The 23,855-nt window shown below is 35.1% G+C and overlaps 1 protein-coding gene across 2 annotated transcripts in view; it reads left to right on the top strand.

The window, feature by feature from the left end:
• Nucleotides 1–23,855, top strand: part of DPP10 (dipeptidyl peptidase like 10) — a 671,828-nt gene that overhangs the window by 581,510 nt on the left and 66,463 nt on the right. For both annotated transcript variants that reach the window (XM_056117572.1, XM_056117573.1), the window contains exons 9-10: nucleotides 8,535–8,689; nucleotides 15,773–15,870. In XM_056117572.1, the coding sequence (XP_055973547.1) occupies nucleotides 8,535–8,689; nucleotides 15,773–15,870 (253 nt within the window). The remainder of the gene's footprint in view (nucleotides 1–8,534; nucleotides 8,690–15,772; nucleotides 15,871–23,855) is intronic.

The raw sequence follows: 23,855 nt of genomic DNA on the forward strand, positions 1-23,855 counted from the left end.
TCCATAAAAAAGACAATAGTGTACAAATAACAAAAATAATTAAATGTGTTATGGGAAAATTATGATAATGGCTTAATATTTTTAGGGACAAAATTATCTGTGAAATATCTATTGTCTCCTCCAGTTCAATATTTTCCTTTTTAAAAAAAGTAAATTCAAATCTTGCGTTGTTCAGGGATTACTCCTGATTCTCTACTCAGGGATCACTCATGGCAAGACTTGGGGATCGTATTTTGTTTCAGGGATCAAACGTGAGTTGGCCACTTGCAAGGCAAGCATACTCTACACCGCAGTGTTGTTGTGGCCCACCAAGCAGGATTCTTAGAAACAAATTGTGATCGTTTCCTTTTTTACTTTAATAGTTCAGTAAATAAAAAAAGCCTATTTTAATTTGGGCTGGAGCGATATTATTTTTTAACTTCTGTTGGACACAGAAAGTTATGTATACACATCTGCTACCTCAATAAATCTTTATTTGCTGAACACTTAGTAAACCCCAGTAAAAATAGCCTTTATCTGTGTCAAATAAGTGTCATTGATGATATGGCTATGTGAGTTATAGGAAGATGAATAATCAGCAATGCTGAGTCTCATAAGAAAAAGCACGCTAAGTATTCCAAATTAACTTTTAAGTTTTCTATCAGGATTTGATACAAAGAAAAATCAGGCAGCTGCTGGGGCTCTCAGCAAGTTTAACTGACAGAAGTGTAAATTGGAAGAGGGTCATGAGGGTAGATAGTTATTTCAAGAAAGTAAGCAGTGAAATACAGAGAATAAGCATAGGGAGCCAGGATTAACCATCAACTCATAGGGTTGGCAGTAGTAGCTCTGAAATTTTATTGTCTAAACTGATAAACTGCAGATGGATAAAATCAGCTTACGTTTCATAAGATGTATTAATTTTACAAAATGTAATTTGTATTTCTTAGTCTTGTATAAGTGCTTTGCATTGTCTTTTAAGTGTCTGTGATATAAAACAACATGTTTGGAAAACTCCATCTGCTCTGAAGTAGATTTTCTAAATCAATATCATAATCACAATGAAGAGCCAAAACTACACTAAATGGAATGCAATGCAATTTGTAAAAATAAATGCTTATAAACTATAATGTAATTATTATAGAAGTTTTATCCATGAGAAAAATGTAAATTAATTGCAATTAAGGAAATGCATGCCTTATCCCAGTAGATGCTAAAACGAAAGCATATTAAGCATTTTTGTCAGTGGTTGGGTAGTATTATAGTGGGTAGGGCATTCACTGCAAGTGGCCATCCTGGGTTAGGTACCTAGTACCCTGTATGGTCCCTTAAGACCACCCTAAATGATGCCGGAACATAGATCTAGGAGTAAATTTTGAGTATTGCTGCCTGTGACTGACTCAAAAATAACAACCACAAAAAGCATTATCTTTCTAACTTCAACTTCTTTCATTTTTATATTTAAAGAACATCACTTAATTGGAGGGGGGTTGGTATTTTTATAAAGAATAACTTTAGGTGTTGAGACTCTGAGATGGATAAGAATAGATGCTATCAAGATTTTCACTGCCCTCAAACCTAAGCCATTTTCATAATGGTACTCTGTACAAATAACTCAACCTTCAGGAAAGAAGCCACTTAGAAATACTTAAAGTTGTCTTGGGTCATTATTGTTTTTCCGAACCTTCAAGTGTCATGGAGTTCTGTTGGTTGACATGTAGTATATTTTATTTCTCAGCGTGACATGAGAAATAATGGCAGTGGATGATTTGTATCTCCTGAACTGAATTATTTTGTTTTATAAATCACAATCAAAATTACAACTGAATAAGAGTGGACCATTCAAATTCATTTTCTAGATTTTAACTATAAAGGGTCATGTTTCACAGGCAGTGAATTTTCAGGAAACTTGTGGATTGTTTGGTTTATTAAAACAGAAATGAGAACTGAGAAGAGGCAATAACTAATATGGAAAGTTTGAAGAAGGAAATGCTTTAGTTTCCACAGTATTAGAAGCAATATCAGTTGAGCATCTGTCAGATATACATGAATGAAATTGTTAAGAGCAAAACAAAATCAAACACAAACACACACACATACACACACACATATATATATATAATACACTATTTTTCCTACATTTTATTGCCTTGTTTCATATATAACAAAAAGTCACAGGTCATAAGAGTTTTTTTTAATATTAGAATAAATTTTTGCAGCCTGAAAGAGAAGCAAATAAAGTCATATCTGCTATTTGTTCACTGGAAAATAGCAGTGCAGTTATACTTCTGTATGAATATATGACTAAACAAATACTTGTGTTTCTTATACAAGTTCTGGAAAAGATGCCTACATAAAGAAAAACAGATTTGAATTGCGGCTATAATAAGTAATTATTTCTCCATTTTCGACACTGCTGATTTATTTTTAATTAGAGAGATTACTAATCAGGTGGATCTAGTAAGTTCAAACTTCATCCTTTCAAGTCTCATTCCTGTACATCTTTTTCTTAATTGTATTGTTGCGATTTCAGTTTTCATTTGAAATGGAAATTTGAACGTAAAAATGTAGAATTAAAAATTGGCATGGGGTATTTGTGAATCTGATTAGACCCAAATACAGTTTTCCTCTTCTCCCTTTATATAGTGAGGAGGCATTTCTTTCTTGATTGACAAAATTATTCTTTTAACCCACCAAAGTATCTCTGTTTTCTGCCAATATATATTTCTCCTCATGAACGAAAAAGATGGAAGAGAAATTTTAGTTTCCAATAGAGTGTGATAGAATTATGACTTATTCTCAGCTAGAGGACATTGTTCCTTACTCAATGTGACCTTTTAAATCTACTTAGTCTATTATCATGAGAATATAAAACTATTTGCATTCACTGAAAATTGGTGAATATCTTGATGGTAAGGGGATCACAACATTTATATATATATATATATATATATTTTTAATTTTGCTTTTTGGGTCACATCCGGCGATGCACAGGGGTTATTCCTGGCTCATGCACTCAGGAATTACTCCTGGTGGTGCTCGGGGGATCATATGGGTTGCTGGGAATCGAACCCAGGTCAGCTGCTTGCAAGGCAAACGCCCTACCCACTGTGCTATCGCTCCAGTCTCTATTTCTTATATCTATACTGTGAAAACTAAACTGTACAGGAGAAATAAGTTCATACTGTATGATTAGATCCAATTCCTAAGTTACTGTCAAACATGAAGTGCAAAAATTGACGTAGACAATGATATTTTATTTAATACTCAAGTCGCGATAGCACAGCGGGTAGGGCATTTGCCTTGCACGCAGCCAACGTGGCTGACCCGAGTTCGATTCCTCCGCCCCTCTCGGAGAGACTGGCAAGCTACCAAGAGTATCTTGCTCACACGGCAAAGCCTGGCAAGCTACCCGTGATGCATTCGATATGTGAAACACAGTAACAAGTCTTACAGTGGAGATGTTACTGGGCCCGCCTGAGAAAATCGATGAACAATGGGAAGACAATGACAGTGACAGTGACAGTGACAGTGACTCAAGTCAGGTAGCACAGAAGCACTGTCATCCCATTGTTAATCGATTTGCTTGAGCAGGCACCAGTAACGTCTCCATTGTGAGACTTGTTGTTACTGTTTTTGGCATATCGAATATGCCACGGGGAGCTTGCCAGGCTCTGCCGTGTGGACGGGATACTCTCAGTAGCTTGCCGGCCACTCCAAGAGGGACAGAGGAAGTGCATTTGTGGTAAGACTATTTAATATTGCTTTCAGTGACAGTTAAATACACAATTTAATTATTAAATACAATCACCATGCTGTACATTAGAGCCTCAGAACGTATACTTTTTCTGATTGGTTTTTATAATTATTTATTTCTTGCTAACCTGGCAGTGCTCAGGGCTCACTCCTGGCCGTGTGCATAGGGATCACTCCTGGTGAGGCTCAGAGAATTATTTGGAGAGTGAGGGATCAAACAAGTGTTGGTGAATGCAAGGCAAGTGTCCTACCTGTTGTACTAATCTCCTGGCTTCAGAACTTGTACCTTTTCTAACAAAATATTTATACCCATTGGCCTGTAAGGGCCCCAGTTTCTCCCTGCATAAGCTTGGCAATCACCAATTTATTCTGTTTCTCTGAAACTGCCTAAAAGATTTGACATATGGGTGATACCATCCACCCTGCCAATAACGCACCGTGGCGGGGTAATAGTCTTTAGCCAGGGGCGCCTCAAAGCTCCCACCCCAACTCTCCAATAATTCTTCAGGTAGAAACAGCCCATCTCCCCAGATGTCACTTTGAGTGACTTATACCTCAGTCCTTCAACCCCCCAAAACAATGGGCATCTGGACCCTGGCTTTTACGAGTTTCATATGATTGTGGTGATGAAGTGAAAAGAGAGTTGTGACTCCCTCAACCAACAAGATGGGAGGGGGCTGTTGTGTCAGAACTAACACTGTTGTTCCAATACATGGGAACTTGCAAATGGAAATTTTCTCAGTCTTTCCTGGGGGAGGAAAGAAATTTGTATTCGAGGTCTTGAATTTTTTTTGAATATTTTTTGAAAAATTTTTGAATTTTTTATTTCTTTTTAAAAATTATTTTTATTTTATTGAATTTTTATTGTTTAAGCTTTAGTTTACATGACTATTGTTTTAAGAGTACAATTACACATCTCTTCAAAATATAGTTACCACAGTCCACCTACTCTCAGAGTACTAATATCCCATCACTCTAGTTCAGTGACCCCCACCTCCTGACTTTGGTTCCCTTTCCCTTCCTTCTCCCGAAAAGGCCAAGACTAATGGAGAAACAATGTAAGATCAGTAAGTTCTGTCTGTCAAATCCCGCTGTTGTTTTTATATAAAATGTTTTCTATTTGAGGTGACTTAGTATGGTTTATCATGGTTATAGATAAATAATAGTGAAAACTCATAACATAGGCCTATCCTCTGATATGTATCTAGCATGTGTATCTATCTTGTAATTATAAAAAAAAATACATATTTTTAATGGAAGGGTCTCCATGTGACCTGCCCCCGTGGAGTCAACTGGTGCTTTTGGGAAATGATGCATTATGGAATATTTAGTTTGTCACCACCAGTGCCGGGTAAAGATAGATATTAGAGACAATTTGCACTGCACTAGGTAATTGTTACACATCTGATTTTTGCAAGGCTTCTCTGCTATTGTTGTGCACTGGTGGACATTAAGTACGTCACATATAACTTTATGTTTTTACACTGCCTGATAATTTTGTGTACTTGTCCTTACTCTCCTTGCCACTAATTTTCTAATTGAATTTGTCCAATATCCCTGAGCAGATGGCCCTTGTTTAGTCACTGGACACCAATCAGGCTGGATCAAAGCGAGTTTCCTTCCACAAGAAGTAAACATTCGTTTGTTTAACATTTTTTCAACAAAGCATGCTTATATTTATTAGGCTTTTAGTCCTGCTTCCAAATTAAATGGTTTTACAGAGCCTATCCAGTTCCAGAATGTTCAAGTATATCATGCAAATCTTCCTGTTCACAAGGCCTGAATTTATTCCTCTTCTGCTAATTTGTCTGAAAAAGTATCTCTGGAGGAAAAGGTGTGAGAGTATGAATAAGTGACAAAGCAGAGAATATAATACTCTAGGTTAATTGTGCTTTCCGACCCAGTTCTGTATTCATCCCTGCTCATTTAGGGAGCCATTGCTGTATGTGCTTAGTGCTAAGGTTAACGGTTTTGATAGCAGTTAGCTCGTGATGAGAAGTTTGGTTTGCTCAGTCATTTGTTAGCCTATGGTTAGCCAAAGTGTTTCTAGAAGAATAGAGTAGAAAGATGTATTTGAAGTAGAGAACGTTTTTCAGCACAAAGAAAAATGACCCTTATGTAAAGCTTGTACTATGTACATGGTTTATTATGATTTGGTGTATCAAAAAAAATATCTCTGAATGCACATACATAGATATTGTCAAGAAACTGCTGCATTACAAGTTATAGATTGTAGAAAACTTGTACCTTGCTTTTCTATGGACATCTTTATTTTGGTGTAGACATTCTCAGAAGCTTTGTGCTCAATAGTGAGCACTGGAAATACTCAGGGGATCTTATGTAGTATTGAGAATCAAACTGAGGTTAGCAGCCTGCAAAGCTAGTGCCTCATCCCCTGTACCATCTTGCCAGCTCGCTGGAGTCCTTTTATGCTCAGGTTCTATCTAGAATCGGTAGCTTCAGAAGGTACCAGCACAACAAAATAGAACAACACATGTGTATGTAATTAACGTTGTTTTTCCTAATTCAAAGGGTCCAGTTCTCTTTTCCTTTGGGGCTGGAGCAATAGCACAGCGGGTAGGGCGTTTGCCTTACAAGCGGCCAACATGGCCAACCCGAGTTCAATTCCTCCGCCCCTCTCAGAGAGCCTGGCAAGCTACCGAGAGTATCTCACCTGCACGGCAAAGCCTGGCAAGCTCCCCATGGTGTATTCGATATGCCAAACACAGTAACAATTGTCACAATGGAGTAAAACTCCAATAAATAAATATATCTAAGACTTTAGAACTTTTAAAGTGTCTCCCAGTTCATTAGATTTGTAAACTCTTCCCTAGGTTTTCAGACATTTCAAGTTTCAAATTGGTTTGTTTTCCACTCACCCTAAAGCAGAAGATAGTGGATGCGTTACTCCGTATGCAAATGTTTTAGGAATTTTGATGTACAAAATATTCAACCACAAACTTAATTACATGGAGTGGCATTTAAAGAAGAAAGTGTTATACACATAATTGATTGTGAAAGCATTCATTAGTCACTGTCACTGTTCTCCCGTTGTTCATCGATTTGCTTGAGCGAGTCCAATAACGTCTCCATTGGAGACTTTGTTGTTACTGTGTCTGGCATATCGAATACGTCACGGGGAGCTTGCCAGGCTCTGCCATGCGGGCGAGATACTCTCGGTAGCTTGCCAGGCTCTCCGAGAGGGGCGGAAGAATCGAACTCGGGTCGGCCGGGTTGGCTGCGTGCAAGGCAAACGCCCTACCACTGTGCTATCGCTCCAGCCCATGAAAGCATATGTATATCAAATATTTAGCCAAACACTCTGATGCTTTTGAGGGTCTTTATCCTTTTGAAGCACATTTCAAGTTTAGTGTGAAAAAAAAAATGAATACATATGAGTCTCTGATACATGTTTCAACTCCACATTGGTTGTTACTTTTTCTTGGATCATTGTTCATATCTGCACTACAACCACACGAGAAAAGCCATGGGTATGGTTTCAATTTTTATATTTTCCCCATGTAATTTATCTGCAGTAACAGAAGGACCATGTTAACATCACTTTACAGTTTGAACAATTTTGCTTGTCATTGTAACTTACTGCCAGAACCACATTTCTTTATACTATTGCTTTTCTCTATCTGCATTTAATTCCATGTCAGTACTAGTAACATTTGATTACTCATGATTCCTTACTTTTCTATGAATTAACTATGCTTCAGATTACTCTGTAAATGCAACTATTATATCATAGAGAGATGCAAAAATATATATGCATATATGTAAATATATAAATGTATATATATATATATATATCAGAGGAGAAAGAGTAAAAACTCACCAACCTGATCTTGAAATCTAATTTGATTGTATCTTTTCTGAAATTTGATATTAATCATTATATCATGAAGGGTCTCAAGTGGAAAAACTTGGCAAATTCAATAATTTAAAGAGGTTATTTTTAATAAATATTTAGGGAGGTGGAAATATAGGTTGCTGTAAAGGGCAAAGAGATAATATAAAATATAGTAACCATGCCATTATAACCATAGAAGACAAAACAGGAAAAAACTGTGCAGAGGATCCAGGAGTAATCACATCATGTAAAACCCACAGAAAGCTGGAGGTAACATTTTTGATGACATCAGGTGTTTTTCTTTTTTTTTTAGAGTACCCTGATATTTATTTTCTATAATGTTGCCAAATGTAGCTTAGGTTAATTTATGGATTAAAAGCAAATGTAGAAAAGTCGATAGTGGATGTAGGGTATTATGAAAGTTATTCAGGATATCCCTTATTTTATTTTCTTTAGGGCATTAAATAGTTTACTAAACCTAGCGGGTATTCCACAAGTTAGATAATGAGAAGATGGGAATATATTTGAATACAAATGTGAATGAATGGTGACATTAATATGGATCCACGCCACATTTCAGTCTTGGGTTATTATTCTCTTTCTTTTTGTCCCACTAGTGCTTTTATCTGCTCTGTTCACATTGCTGACAGTCAATTAATCCTGCTTTCATTGCTTCATTCTCCTTTTATTTTTCATCTGCTTTCATTGCAATTAAAAAGGTAATCCGAGAATGCTCAGTAAAGTTAAAATTCCAAAACACTGACTAGGAAAATATTACACACACACGGACACACACACACACACACACACACGCACACGGACACACACACACAAACACATACACACATACACACATTAGAATTTCAAGGACAGATATCTGTGGGTCATTGAGCCCACATCTCTACTACTCTACGGTTTGTTTCAATTAACTCATTTATTCTAGAGGAAATTCTGCATTCTCACATCGCCCACTGGTGGTCGCCAGATGGAGAAAGGCTTGCCTTCCTGATGATAAATGATTCGTTGGTACCAAACATGGTTGTTCCTCGGTTTACTGGAGCATTGTATCCCAAAGGAAAGCAGTATCCATACCCTAAGGTAAGCAATGTGGAAGTGCTAGTTTGTCCCCTCTCTTTCTGCAACAGTGGCTTGATTGATAGTACTTTTCGCTCATGAAACAGTTGTTCTTGGAGAAAATGGAGCTCTCCTTCCTTGCGACTGACTCATCCCTTTAGAACTTACAACGCTGTACTGGTTGTCTCAGAATAGGGAAAGCTTATTTGGAGACAAGAAAACATTCGTTTTTCCTGCATGCATTGATATTTTCATTCATATTTATCTTACCTTCCCAGCGATAAAAAGATGAGAAGAGATGTAAGTTAGTGCTGGTCAAAGATTTCTCCAAAACGTGGTCTATTTGTTCATATTTGTTATCATCTATTTATTAATAGAGGCTACACCCAAAAATAAACACCCAGGTTAAATTGCAATCGCAGAATAAAAGTAAATAACTAGCTTCTTTCAAATGTATGAAGTTAAAAATTCTAGTTTCCTTCAGAATATTTCTTAGAGCACTTAACACACTACATGATAATGTGTATTATAAATCTTCTATAAAAATTGACTAAGCATTAAGAATCCTCTCTAAGAAACAGACTATGCATTAAAAAGCACCAATAAAGAACAGAGTAAGCACAAAATTTATTAGTGTTAGTATCAGTATTATTTTGGCAAAGCCTTCTCTGAAATATACTTTATTAAATGTGGGGGATGAGCCATACCCGTGCACAGCTAAGAGAGATGGAATTGTTTTATTCAGTGAAGCAAAAGTGAAAATCCTGCCTAGAGAGGGAAATTATTTTCAATTGTTGGACAAGGCCACTAGTAACTGGTTCTGAAAATATCCAGTGTACACTCTTTTTCCTATAATATGATATTTCTGATTACATATCAGGTCTATTTTCAAAAACCCCTCACCCCCTGCTCCCATTTAGAGTACAAATAAAACGTGTTGAGGGCTCTGTGCATTAATCATATAAATATATTTTATAGGAAACTTTCAAAACATCACTTTATACAACGAAGCTCTTATTTGTGTAAGAGAAGGCTAGTGATTGCATTTAGAAGTTGTTTTGAAGACTTTCCATTAGAGAGTTGCTCTTTCTATTCCCCAAGCACATTAAGTTTATATGATTCAATTTAAGCACTAAAGTAACTGGGCAAGGTACTTGGGCTGATCATCACATGTGTTATACTGTCCCTGCAATTAAAGCTTGATCAGGGTAGCAATGGGATCACACATACTTGATAAAATGTTTTTTGTATTCCACCAGATTCCAGTTTTTCAAAGGCAGAGGAAACAATGTAGAGAGTCCAGAATAAATGTTCTCTCAGTGTGATTCTGAGCTGTTCTCCTATAAATTCTAATATGAAATGAACTTGGTTTTGAAATATTATGTTTTGGATCTACATTGGACATGAATTATAAAATAGACTCAGTTCTCTAAAGAAAATAGTAATTTAGCTGGATCATAAATAATCATATTTTTCAAAGAAATATTAATATACTGCAATAAAAATAACTATGACTTTCTTCATAAAAATTTAGCCAGGCTTTAGGAATTACATTTTGCCTCTGATTTTTTCTATACCCACTTTTTCCATAGAAATTTGAAAATGATTTTTCAAATGTTTTAAGAGTCATATTGCCTTTAAGATTAATTTATGATAATTAAATTTAACCTGACAGTTTAAATGCCAAAGTAGCAGGTGGTGAAAAACTTTGTGAATAGATAGGATATCCACACACAACTGTTTAGCTTCTTCTCTGGACAAATGGAAAGAAAATCACTCCAGGAAAAGGACAACATTTTACACTTTCCCAAGAGGTTTGAGGATATTACAATTCATGCATAGTAGTCATACACAGTAGAGCTTCAAAGTGCCTTTTAAATTATGGGCTCACAGTTGAGTCTTAGTAAGGCTTGGACAAATGAATGGACGAATAGGAACATCTCAGAAAGTTTAGATACTTCAACAGTGATTCAAAGGATATTAGATCAAATCTAGATACTTTGTTTTACTTAATCAATTTTTATTCAACCAGTTAATATGTCTTACTAGAGATAGACGTAAGCTTATGATCATGTTTGTTAGTTAAAAAAATAGTATGCTAATAACACGCACGAAAAAATGTTCTCACTTTTTCTTTTGATTTTTTTTTTCACAAATACCTCTATTTAACAAATGGAAAATCAGGGCTTTAAAGGGTTAAAAGCATTTATAAATATCACAGTTATTTTAACAGTGGGGAAGGGGGAAAGTTCATATTACTAATATGTTTATTTTGAATCTCTCAATAAAACTTCTAGAATTTGACTTGGATCTCAGAAGACATGGGTGGAGTCAAAGTGTCTCTCTGTACAATGAACAAATACAATGAACAAATCAGTTATATTTAAAGCTAATGCTTAAATAAATTTGGATTATGTTGTTAGATAGCCTATCAGTGCCACATATGAGTGAGCAACATTTGATGATGGACCTGACTTATGACTACTATTGAAGAATAATGGAAATAAAGATAAGTTATCCTGTAGACTAAAAAAAAAAAAAAAACCAAAAAAAAACAGAGACTCACAAATCCTCAGCTGGTATCAGCAAGATAGTACTCAAAAATTAGTTTTAATTTATTCTTGATGATATTTCAGTTGGTGGTCACACCCACCAACTGGCCCCCTGGTGCCGTGTAATCCCATCAACGGCCAAGACTCAGAGACTATAAAAACCAGCTCCCGGAACCGACATCTTATTATGACATCTTAATATTTCATTCCTACTTTGGACAAACTGGCAGGCTACCGAATGTAGCCTGCCCACATGGCAGATCTGGCAAACTCCCCTTGGCGTACCCAATATGCCAAATACCAGTAACAATGATGGGTCTCATTCTCCTAAAGAGCCTTGAATATAATCTCAAGGCTAGGATGAAGGAGACATTACTGGGGCCTGCTCGAGGCAATCGACGAATAACAGGATGATTTGTGATTTTTGATGATATTTCATTATATTTTTCAATATATTTTATGAAACATCAATGTATTTTGGGTATACTATTTGAATTTTCAAACTATATTTTCTACCTGATTTTTTAAAATAAATGTCTATAATGTCTCATTAACAAATATATCATTTTGATTTGTTTTCTTACTCAGGTTATAAACTTTCTAAACTTCAGATACTCAAGTGATAAAAACAGTTCAAACTAAATTGTGCTTCAAATTAAAATAAAATGAAAACTAGTGCATAAAATGCTCAATGTGGTCAGATCTATTAATGAAAATACTTACACTAAATAAATAGATTTGTATTTTACTTAATTCAGCATGATTCAGAACTCATAAAACACCCTATCATTAGCAATTCAGCACAAAAGAGCTACATAGTTCTATCTCAGTAACCTCAGGTTAATCTTCTTAATTAAAACATTATCTTGTTTAATGACAATTTAGTTGCCAGTAAAATAGGTTAATTATATTAAAGCTTGTATTTCAGAATCATAGAAGGATTCTGTGAATTTGCGGTCTTTTTGCAAATGTGATTGTAAAAAACAAGTAGATGAACTCCCTTAATTTGCATAGTATTTAACATATTAGAAACACATTAGAAGGTAGAAATGTATTTGCAATGTGCAAAAACTCCATGAAAATATAAAACAATCTGATTGTGATGATGGAGTACTGAAAAATTACTTTTTGAAACAGCCTTATTTTATTGTTTTACACATTTTGTTTATAGTTTGCTACTAATATATACAACTTTTATTTTCATGTAGAAAATAATAAATACAACAATTATACTGGAACATGCAAAAATTTACAGTACTATAGACATGAAAGGAACTCTCTTCAAAGATGATAATAATAATGTATGTTTTGATGAAGTGCATCATAAAATTATGTATCATTGACAAAAATTTACAAATGTCAATTTTAATTTCTTTATCTTTAAACAAAAACGCATTTTTTTCACTTAGAGTTAATATTGCAATAACATATTTTAGTTAATTTATTCTACTACTTTGGCCCATTATATAACTTTTTGCTAGCCTTAAAGCATAATTTTGAGATTTTTTTCTACAGAAATAAATTTCTACGTTGAACAAAATTTTTGACTTGTAATATATTTACAAAGAAGTGTCTGTCTTATCATTTTAGAAACAAAATATTTTTTAGTATTCTATCCTTGGTTCAAGTCAAAGAAATAGTCAAAATTTGAATCCAAATTTCTTTGATTCACAGATTAAGTCAATATACACCTAAAAATATACTTCTAAATATACTTCTCTTATGAGCATATAACCTTGTCTGAGAAAGTTCCAAAATTCTCATATCCCAGCCAAACTCAAGAAATGCTAGAGGTGACCTTTTATCAAAAAACAAGCCTGTGACTAAATATAACAACTTTCACATTTAAAAGTCTGATTTTTTTTTCTCATCATTTTAACATCGGAGATCTGTTTCCTAACCAATTTCAACTCTAGAATTATATCACCAGACGTGGCTTTTGTTTAACAAACAAACAAAACAAACACTGTCCTCCCGTTTTTCATCGATTTGCTCGAGCGGGCCCAGTAATGTCCCCATTTTTGAGACTTGTTGTTACTGTGTTTGGCATATGGAATCACCAGAAGCTTGCCAGGCTCTGCCGTGTGGGCGAGATACTCTCAGTAGCTTGCTAGGCTCTCCGAGAGGGGTGGAGGAATAGAACCCTGCTCGGCCAAGCTGGCTGCAGGCAAGGCAAACACCCTACCGCTGTGCAATCGCTCCAGCCCTTGTCTAACATTAAAATAAATCAATTAAAAGAAATTGAAACAAACAAAGCTCACTAAAGCTCCTCTCTCTCTCTCTCTCTCTCTCTCTCTCTCTCTCTCTCTCTCTCTCTCTCTCTCTCCATACGCAGCACTGATGACAATAACAGCAATAACAAAAATCCATACTTAGAACTATCTGGAAATCTTGCCACAGATCGCCTTTATTGGGGATGTGGAGTGGAAGCAGCAGGGTTTGGTCTACCTGCCAGGGTGCTCAGGGCTTTCTCCTGGTTCTGTGTTCAGGGTTCATTCCTACTGGTACTTAGAGAACCATTTATGGTGCCACAGATGGAACCAAGTGGGTTGTGGGCAATTCAGTGCTTTACCTGGTTCTGTCTCTCCAGATATTGTCAGGACTCTGATTCTTCCTAAATATAGGTCTAGGTGGGACCCAACTATTTGTGGTGGTTTAATAAAAATAAGAGTATTGGGGCTGGAGTGATAGCACAGCAGGTAGGGCGTTTGCCTTGCACGCAGCCAACATGGTCGACATAGGTTCGATTCCCAGCATCCCATATGGTTCCCCGAGCACCGCTAGGGGTGATTCCTGAGTGCATGATCTAGGATCAACCCCTGAGCATCACTGGGTGTGACCCAAAAAACAAAACAAACAAACAAAAAAAAGAGTATTGTGAAAAGGAACTCCTAAGTGGAACAAAGCTAATTTACCCAGACAAATGTACCTAACTTTTGAGGGTTTTGGAGCAATGAAAAGATTTATAAAATCTGACACCAGAGCCTCCTCTCTAAGGTTAACAGAGATATTGAATGAAAGGTGCAGAGATTTGCCAAGCATTCCCCAACTGCATACATATATAGTGACCCCATTCTCAACATACTGTACTAAAATCGTGCCTTTAATACAACTAATAAAATTACTGTATATTGACATCATCATCTGAAATTCACAGTTTACACACACACACATACACATACTTGATATATTATTTGGGTTTTAACAACTATAGAATGGCCCAAAGACACTTTTTCTGTCTTAAAAATCCTCCACATTCAACCCATTCATTTTTATGTCTTCCATTTCATTCCATTCACTTTGAATAATATGGCAAAATAATTCTTGAAGCACTATTATTGCCTATAGTTTCAAGCCCTGATTCAACTATGGGTCTTGTGTCTTGTCAACACTAGTCCCTTGAATCCAGATCTTTCTTCGCCATCATTATTTTTTTCTCTTTAGAGTTCTGTTCTTCTAATTAAGAACTACTTTTCTTATGCATTCTGTGTATTTCATATGGGTTCCACTTTAAGCACCAGCCATACTATGATGACCTGCAGACATACAATAAACCACAAGTAAACCACTAATTCTGTACATCACTTTATCTGGTAAATATTTTTGCATGTATTTATGTGAAGTTTGATACATGCTGTTATAATTCTGATTTATGCTGCCTACTTGCTCAAAGAATATTTAGAAAACTTTTGGAGGGCATTGCCTTGGGAAGAACTGTAACAAAATGATAAAATTATGAGCACCTGTCTTTTAAATCCTGGCTCCTTTGTTATTGAACATTCACTTTCATGGTTTGCTTTGCCTCTTTATTTCAATCTGGAAAATGGCTCTAATTATATTTTAGGACTGTAGTAGGGACATTTACTAAGATATGAAATACCTTTTGATTTATATTGTAAATCAAAAACATGATGCACTAGAGGCTGAATATTATTTTATAAAATTTGATGTAGAAAATTCAAATAATATGTTTTTACCATTGTCTCTTCTGTCTTTATGTTAAGTATTTACAACAACTCCATGACTCACTTCCCAGAAGTCACTTATTTACCATCTAGTGTTCACTAAATTTTAAATGAAAACCAAAGGTGATTAGTATAATGAGATAAAGGAGATATTGTGGAATTTTAAGCATGTGGTAGCTGGACTGCGGTTTTCTTTATCTTTATTCTTCTTTGTTTTCCTTTGTACTTAGCAAATTTACTTCATAGCATTTCCTATCCTGATATGTGAGTAACTTTTCATCTACTAGTTGTTTTATATAACCAGAGCTTATGGTTCCTATTATTCTAAGAACACAGTATCACTGCCTAACAAATAAAATCATCATGATTTTCTATCACCTTTAATTGTCTGCCTAAGATGTTTGAGAAGCAGCAATTTCCAAAAACAATTGAAAGCAATCAAGTTGTTGAATTTAAAATCATTTTTACCTTAGAGAAATCAAACTATTCCTATTCTAATTCAAATTGTAATGAATCAAAATGTGTTTTCTATTATTCTTAATGTATTTATTGCTTAATGTATTTGCATTATAACTTTCATTTTCTCAAAGGCAGGTCAAGTGAACCCAACAGTCAAATTATATGTTGTAAATCTATATGGACCAACTCATACTTTGGAACTTATGCCACCTGATAGTTTTAAATCAAGGTAAGCAATTTCAATTTCACTTTTACTGGGAAATAGATATTTTAACTATAATTATCATTTCTTGCAATTTAGAGAGAGATGTGATCACTTCAATATCCACATTAAAATAAAGCTGGGGTTGACTCCATTAGTGCAGGAATGAAATCATTCCGGGTCTCTTGTTCTTAAGAAGCACTTAAAGTTTCAAGATGATTAGCAGCATAACAGAATTTCTAAAAATACTAATATTAAGAATTATACCTATTTTGCGGAGAAGGTGGAAAATAATTTGCCACTGGATGTTCTTCCTGCAAATACTCATTTTATATTATAAAAATAACTTCTTTTAAAAAAGATAATATATCTAAAATTTCTGTAACTTTTTTTCAGGATTTCTTTCCTTCACATAGCTTGTTAAAAATTCTCTAGCTTATTTTATAAGATAGGGGAAGTTAACTAGATATTATTTTCAATTGCCAACATAAAAGTCATTTTATTTATGAAGTTTAAGTTGAATTTTTTATAGAAGCAGTCTATTTTTTAACATTAGTGAGATTTCTATTAGTGAACACCTAATCAAGATAACCATGTCAATTTTGGCATCCAAACTGGAAATCAGAATCTAAAGTTGAAGCTCTTAAATGAGACAATCCTTTAAAAATTTTAAGTGGTCTCAGATAGACATTTGAATAGCTTATTTATAAAAATAGGTCCACTCTTAGCAGTGATAAAATGCTAAGTTCAGTATTTGAAGACTATATATATGTGTGTGTTTGTGTTGTGTCTGTGTTTTTGAGTGTGTTTTTGTATGTGATTTTGTGTCTATGTTTCCAGTGACATCAACAATCAATTAGTACTAAAGAAATTAAACAAGTCCATGGGCTGGAGCGATAGCACAGTGGTAGGGTGTTTGCCTTGCACGCAGCCAACATGGCCAACCCGAGTTTGATTCCTCCACCCCTCTCGGAGAGCCCGGCAAGCTACCGAGAGTATCTCGCCCACACGGCAGAGCCTGGCAAGCCATCCGTGATGTATTCGATATGCCAAACACAGTAACAACAAAATCTCCAATGGAGACGTTACTGGGCCCACTCGAGCAAATCGATGAACAACGGGAGGGCCTTTACCCAGCTATTAATCCATTGGTGTATTAGTAAAGTTTTCATCACATTGGGGGTTCTTACAGATAGTACAGTTTTCTGTGTATGAAAAAGATTACTACTTAAAAAGCTAATACAAATTTACGGTATGCTGACACTGGAAAGGAGTTCTTTAAATACCTACTATATAGGTTTTTTACCCTATGCAAAAGTTCTCTCTTGAACATGTTTCACTTTTTCTCCTCTCAAACTTCTCTATAAATGGAGGTGAATTTCTTTTAATTAAACATATAAGCAAATACCTCATATAAACTGCCATTTTACTGGTGGAAAAGTAAACCCAAAAAAGGAAAAAAAATGTCAATAGAACTTAAGGAGTACTTATCTCCATAGACACAAAATGAGGTATAACGTCTTTCAAAGTAAAAATTTATTCAGGTGGTTTTGAAAGACTTTCTAGGGTCATCAAGACCGAAACACAGACATACACACATGCACATACACACACACACACACACACACACACACACACACACAGAGAAGTACATAGTAAGCAATTTTGAAAAGTATTGTGTTCTCTTACTTTGTTTTCCCAGGGTTTATACCTGTGGTGCTGGAGAGCTGCTTCAGGCTCTGGGCTTGTAGTCACACCTGGCTATTCTCAAGGGACTTTGTGATATCTGGTATCAAATCAGGCTTCTTGTATGTATCTCTTGTACTCAGTCCTTTGAGCTATCTCTTCAGCCCAGTGATTATGATTCTTGACTCTTTTATTTTCTTCAATTTGTTTAATGCTCTCAATTTGTAATATATGGCATTAGACTTGAAGTGTTGTATCATATCTATGTCAACATTTATTACACAACCTTGGACAGGTCACTCTACCTCTTTCTGAGCCTGAATACTATAGTTTTAAAACAGTACTTTCTAATTTTAAAGAGTGTTTTAAGGTACCAAAGAGATACAACAGTAAGTAGGGTGCTTTCTTGCATGCAGCTGACCCTGGTTTTATATCCAGTTTGAGCACATTCGGTCCCCCGAATATCACAAAGGGACACTCCTGAGCATACAGCCAGGAACAGTCCCTTAACATCTCCAGGTATGGCTGCACATCCCCTATATACAAATAAAATTAAAATTTATTATTATTATTTGGCTTGGGGATCAGCCACACATGGTGGTCCAGGTGCTCAGGTTGTATTCCTGACTCTATATACAGGAATCACTCATAAGTGTGCTCAAGGGACCTTATGTGGTGTGAGGGATCAGCCATGTGCAAGACAAGTGCTCTACCATTTTAACTATCTTTCCAGTTCTAAAATTATAGGAAAACATGTGAAATGAAAGTCAATTTCATAATATCTAGTTTCTTTGTTATGTGAATTAGGGCATCGGGTCTTGATTTTATATACTAATGGATTTCTAATGGGTTTACCAGTAGGCTATAACAGAATATTATTAAATTACATCTGTAAAAAGTGAAAATTAATCTTTGAGTATAGGAGTGTATATGTTTATTTCATATTTCAGATAGAACATGATAAAATTAATCACTCAACATAGTCACACATTGCAGATATAAATATAACATCAATTAAATTCGAAGAGGAGTCTAAGAATAACACTGCATCCCATTGTGAGTGAGGAAGAGTGTGCTGTGAAAGAAAACCCCTTAAATGTATCTAAGGAATGTTGATTTGGTAATAAACTTGGCCTTTAATTTAGGGGAAATCAATCATAACTTATTTAAATGATATTTTTTAGAATTTTATATATAATCTATCATGATCTTAAATAAATGCTGACTGTAGTATGTGAAAGGTACCAAAACATAGGTCATGCTATTTGGGGGTGAGGGGAACTAAGAAAAAATATTTTTGTTATATCCAAATATTATTCTTTTTTCGATTTTATAAAAAGGGAATTAATGATAATAATAATATGGGCACATTTTTGAGAAAGCTCACTAAGATGAAGATGCCAGAGAGTCGATGCAAGAAAAATGATGCAAGAAATGATGCAGGAGAGTTGCAAGAACAGAAAGAGATTACTACCTAAGGAGTTTCAGAGAAAGGGTCATCACATAGAAACTGTAAGAGACTTGCAGCTAAAGAATAGAATATACCAGTAGGACACTGGACAATAGATTGAATCTCTTACTCATTGCTAAACCATGTCTAAGAGGGACCGGGGTCCAAGAATGAATACCCAGATTGCACAATCCTCAAACTTTGAATTCTTCCCAACGTCTTATGTTAGCAAGGCACTCTCACTTCAGAGTCCTTCTAACTGGAAAGTTGTATTGGATAGGAGCTGGAAAGGTTGTACAAATCTTAGGTGAATCCCTGTTTGATCAGAACACTGCAAGAGTGATCCCTGAGCTCAGAGGCGGTAACTCTGAGCACTAAAGAGTGTGTTCCAATCCTAAAAATGTAAAGATGTGTTGGAGAATCAATCTGGCAAGGAGAAAATATTCAACAAAAATACCTTAGTGATGTTTGTCCTAGAAAGTTACCGTTGCTGTAGTTTTAGAGATTTGCTGGAGTTATGCACAAGAACTCTCATGATTGTTCTGAAAATGTATTCTCTTAACTGGGTTTTATTTTGTTTCTTTCTATTTCTGGGCTCTGTGTTTGTCTTAGGTAAAAAACTATGCATGCAAGAGGTTGTGTGTCCGCGGGCTCTCTGGACGGCTCTGTCTCACCACCCATGTTCGGTGCTCTAGAGTTGCTGTGTGTGGCCTGGAAAGGACGGCTGTTGGCCAAGGACAGTCAAAGGAAGAGACGAGGGCCAGGCTGGTTGATCTTAGTAGCAGTTTATTACAAGGAAGTTTATCCCATAGAAGAAATTTATGTTATGGAGGGCCTAGGTTCTCTCAAGCATGTGTTCCCCTTGCTAGTATCTCCGAGTTCTATCTTGTAGCCCTGCTCTCTCTCTCTCTCTCTCTCTCTCTCTCTCTCTCTCTCTCTCTCTCTCTTTCCAGGTCTCTTGTCTCTCCACTCTCCTCTCCAATTGCATCTAGTCTGGGCTGACACTCCACCCAGTCAGGTAGCCAAATCAACATAAGAAACCCTTCCTGACTGCCCCAGCCAAAATACCTCCTTTAGGTGTTTTTCTCTTTTCCTCAGTCCAATAAACTATCAATAAACTATCAACTATCAACTATTCCTGAGGCTATGCAAGAAGGACAGAACAGTGTTATCCTACAGTCTTTTGTGTGTGTGTGTGTGTGTGTGTGTGTGTGTGTGTGCATGCTAGTATGTGTTTTGTTTTAATCTCTCACCTTTCTCTCACACACAATCTACTCTTCATGTTTTCCCCGAAAATCTGTCATTTTTAAAAAAATTTTTATTGTGAATTTTGTGATTGACAGTATTTTAAAATTCTTTGAATTAGTGGATATTTGACAAGGATTTTGCTCATGATAAAAATTGTATCCATTTGTCTTATTTTACTTTAACTTTATTTTTTTGCCATTTTACACTTTAATTTTTTTAAGATAATCCATTCGATTTTTGAAAAGTCACATATATATAATGTATATATGTAAATATGGAGAATAAATTTTGACTTCCAGTATTTTTAGCAGTACTCACAATTGTATTGGTGGTAATATCCCATACCACCCTGAACGCGCCCGATCTCGTCTGATCTCGAATATCCCATAAATTAAAAAAAAAATACCAAGACATTTTCATTTTTACAACATAAAGGCAAACAAACATTTATAAATAGCATGCATTTTCCATACCTTATTAATTCCATCAAATGCTCTCTTCTTTTGAAAGTTCCTGTATCACTTGAGATACCTCTTAATCTCTTATTAACAAAAAAACCCAAATGACTAATTTCAATATAATTTACTCTATTTTTGTATACTATCTAAGTATGTTCAATTTTTTATTACCTTTAGGTGCTGTAGGATATCAATTCATAACCAAAACATTTAACCACTTGGTTAAATTATAAACCATATTTGTTCTGTTTTTGATATTTCTTATGCCACTAATCATAAGTTATTCCATACATAGCATTTCCAAATTAATGTTAATGACTCATATTGTTAATAAATAATTAGATATAAGTGATAACATGAGTATAGAAAGACAACTCCTTAGGATTTGAAATAACTTAGAGTACATGCTGTTCCATACCACAGAGATTTATCTTGAATCTGAGTTCAGGCATTTGCCTATTGATATTTTGTTTATATATTAATTCATGATTAACAAGAAAATAGGGACTGAAGAGATAATACAGTGAGGGCTTTGCAAGTGGCTGGCCCAAGTTCAATCCTTGGCATTGCATTGGTTCCCGAAGAACCAACCCCCTACACACAGAGATGAGAGTAAGCTCTGGCCATACTCACTTGTGACACCACATATAAAAAATAAAACAAATCAAAACAAAACAAAACTAAGAAATAAATCTAAATGTGTGTTCATTGGAATTAAAATGTTTTTAAAAAGATAAGGCAGTTTAATAAAAGGCAGTTTAATATTTCTTTTCCAACACCCTCTTATTCAAGACAAAGTTGTGATTTATCTAAAGTTAAACAAATAAAGATTATAAATACCATTTTTCACCAACAGATGTTTGTTTCATTCTTTTTTATCACTATTTTAATTATAATCTGTTTTGATCTTTCATAACATGGTATGGTAGGACTAAAATAATGTCTCCTTTTGACTTCCCTTAGGCCCAGCAGGAGTTCGATGGCTCACTTAATCTTAAATGGGAGAACATCTTTTGCAAAGTATTACACTGTAAATTTAAGTCATTGTAGACATTCAGTTCTTTTGTTAGAAAATTGGGTCTTAATTTTAGACTATACAGTTAAATGCTAGTGAAAAAATTGTTAGATAATGAATTATGCTGATTTTTTTTTACAAGCTAGGCAACTGATACATCATCATTCTAGAGTAGTGATTATCCTTTGTCTTTAGAATCTCTGTGCTGGAAAGCAACTACTTCCTCACTATTTCTGACAGAACTGTGTCCATTTGAAATCTACCTTTCAAATTGATAGTGTTCAGTCATCTACCTTTTGTAAGCCATTACTCCAGCCTGTAACACCATATCCTTCTCACCTTGCAGCTGACTCTGCTATGCTGTTTTTCTTACTTCATAAAAGTAGGCCTAGCCTGTATTTAAATCTCCCAAGAAATACCTGTGTCTTCCAAGAAAATGCAGTGAAGACCTTTATTTGTGTTTGTCGAAGTGTCCTAAATGACACTTCTGAAATGCATAGTGTTTTAACAAAGAGATCCTGAATTATCTGAAAGAGATGAGCTCAGAACACACACACACACACACACACACACACACACACACAGTGATTTTGTTGTGGAAAAAGAGTAAGGTTATTCAGCCAAAAAGTTAATGAAAAACTCATGTCATTTGTGCCATCCCTATTTTTACCTATTTGTTTTGGATGCTGAACCCTTCATTCGGCATGCCCTTGTGAACAGTTAGATCTCCTGTGCCAGACCACCAGTGGACAAAAAGTCTTTCTTGACTTTAGTGCGATCCCTCTAACCTGCTTGTCTCTCTGTGGCTCAAGAGTACCAGATCCTCGAGGACTTCCTGGGTACTCCAGAGCCATGGAGACTAGGAACAAGCAGGAAATCCAATTTTAAGGAGGGGACACTTTCGCTGGCTACTGGTCCCGGGACAGCAGATCTAATGTGTTCATGAGATGGAATTCCAGGAGAACAGACAAATCTGCATCAGGCAGGCCAAGGCGTATGACATTTCCAGGTAAGGGTACTTTCTATATCCTCATCAGAGGAAGCCCAAATATTTGAGCAATGCAGACAAGCTTATGTGAATAAAAAGATATATGCACAGAGAATATTAGACAAGGGAAGAAAGAATCAGGTTATGTTAGTAACTATCCCATTTCTCCCTTCTTGTGTGTCAAGCAGCACTACTTTAAGCATTACATGGAATACTTTCAACAATTTTACAAAAAATTTTAGTGGTTTGAAGTTGTCCGGGAAGATTTTGTAAAATCAATTTAGGAACAACTCTTATCTCTAAAATGATAAATAAGATACGTATTTAGATATATAAGACAAATTTTCTCTAAACATGACACTGGACAAACACAGAAATAATCACATCATTTAACCAAATATAAAACTAACTGGTTAGCTATAAATGGATGATGTTAATTATATAACTAGGTTACTGTTTATCCTCCCACTTAGGACAACATATAATATTACTTAAGTTAATTGAACTGATTTTTATTAAATTGAAATTCTTCTATTTGACTATTGTATATACATGTCTCAATATGTGTTCCCTTTTCCATTGTTTGGTACAGGTTTTTTAATAATCAATATTTTACTTTAGTTTGCTTTATGAAAATTAATCAATTAATCATAAATATATATTGTCAGAACTTAGCATTTATTTTTCTGATTTTATATTTCTTAATGTTAATTTTTTTCAATATCTTTTTCTCTAGATACATTAAAGGCGAATATCTATGTTACTACTTTTAATTTTTCAGTGTTAAATAATGATAATCTATGCAAATTTATCAGTTTAAGTAAAACAGAGTAAGAAAGTGAAGAGGGATTGTTAGTTACAGAATTGCATATCGCAGTTGTATATGGCCAAATATTAAGTCTAAACTAGTTGCTTAGTTTATTCAGAGTTGTCTTCTTGACTCTATTTAGGGAACTTTGTGTTATGGTTTCATTGAGTTTCTAGGCAATTTTCAAGTGAGACTAAGCTGGTTATGAAAGCTGCCAGATGTCGTGAAGAGATTGTTGAAGAAAAACATGGCAAGTTTTGCTGTAAGAAGTTATACTTGCCTTTCCACTAACATTTCCACTTCGATGAGCTAACATGTTTTCTAGAGAAAGCAAGGATGTTATATATATAATATTTGTG

The sequence above is a fragment of the Sorex fumeus genome, unplaced genomic scaffold, assembly GCF_029834395.1.
Source record: "Sorex fumeus unplaced genomic scaffold, SorFum_2.1 ptg000035l, whole genome shotgun sequence".
NCBI lineage: Eukaryota > Metazoa > Chordata > Mammalia > Eulipotyphla > Soricidae > Sorex > Sorex fumeus.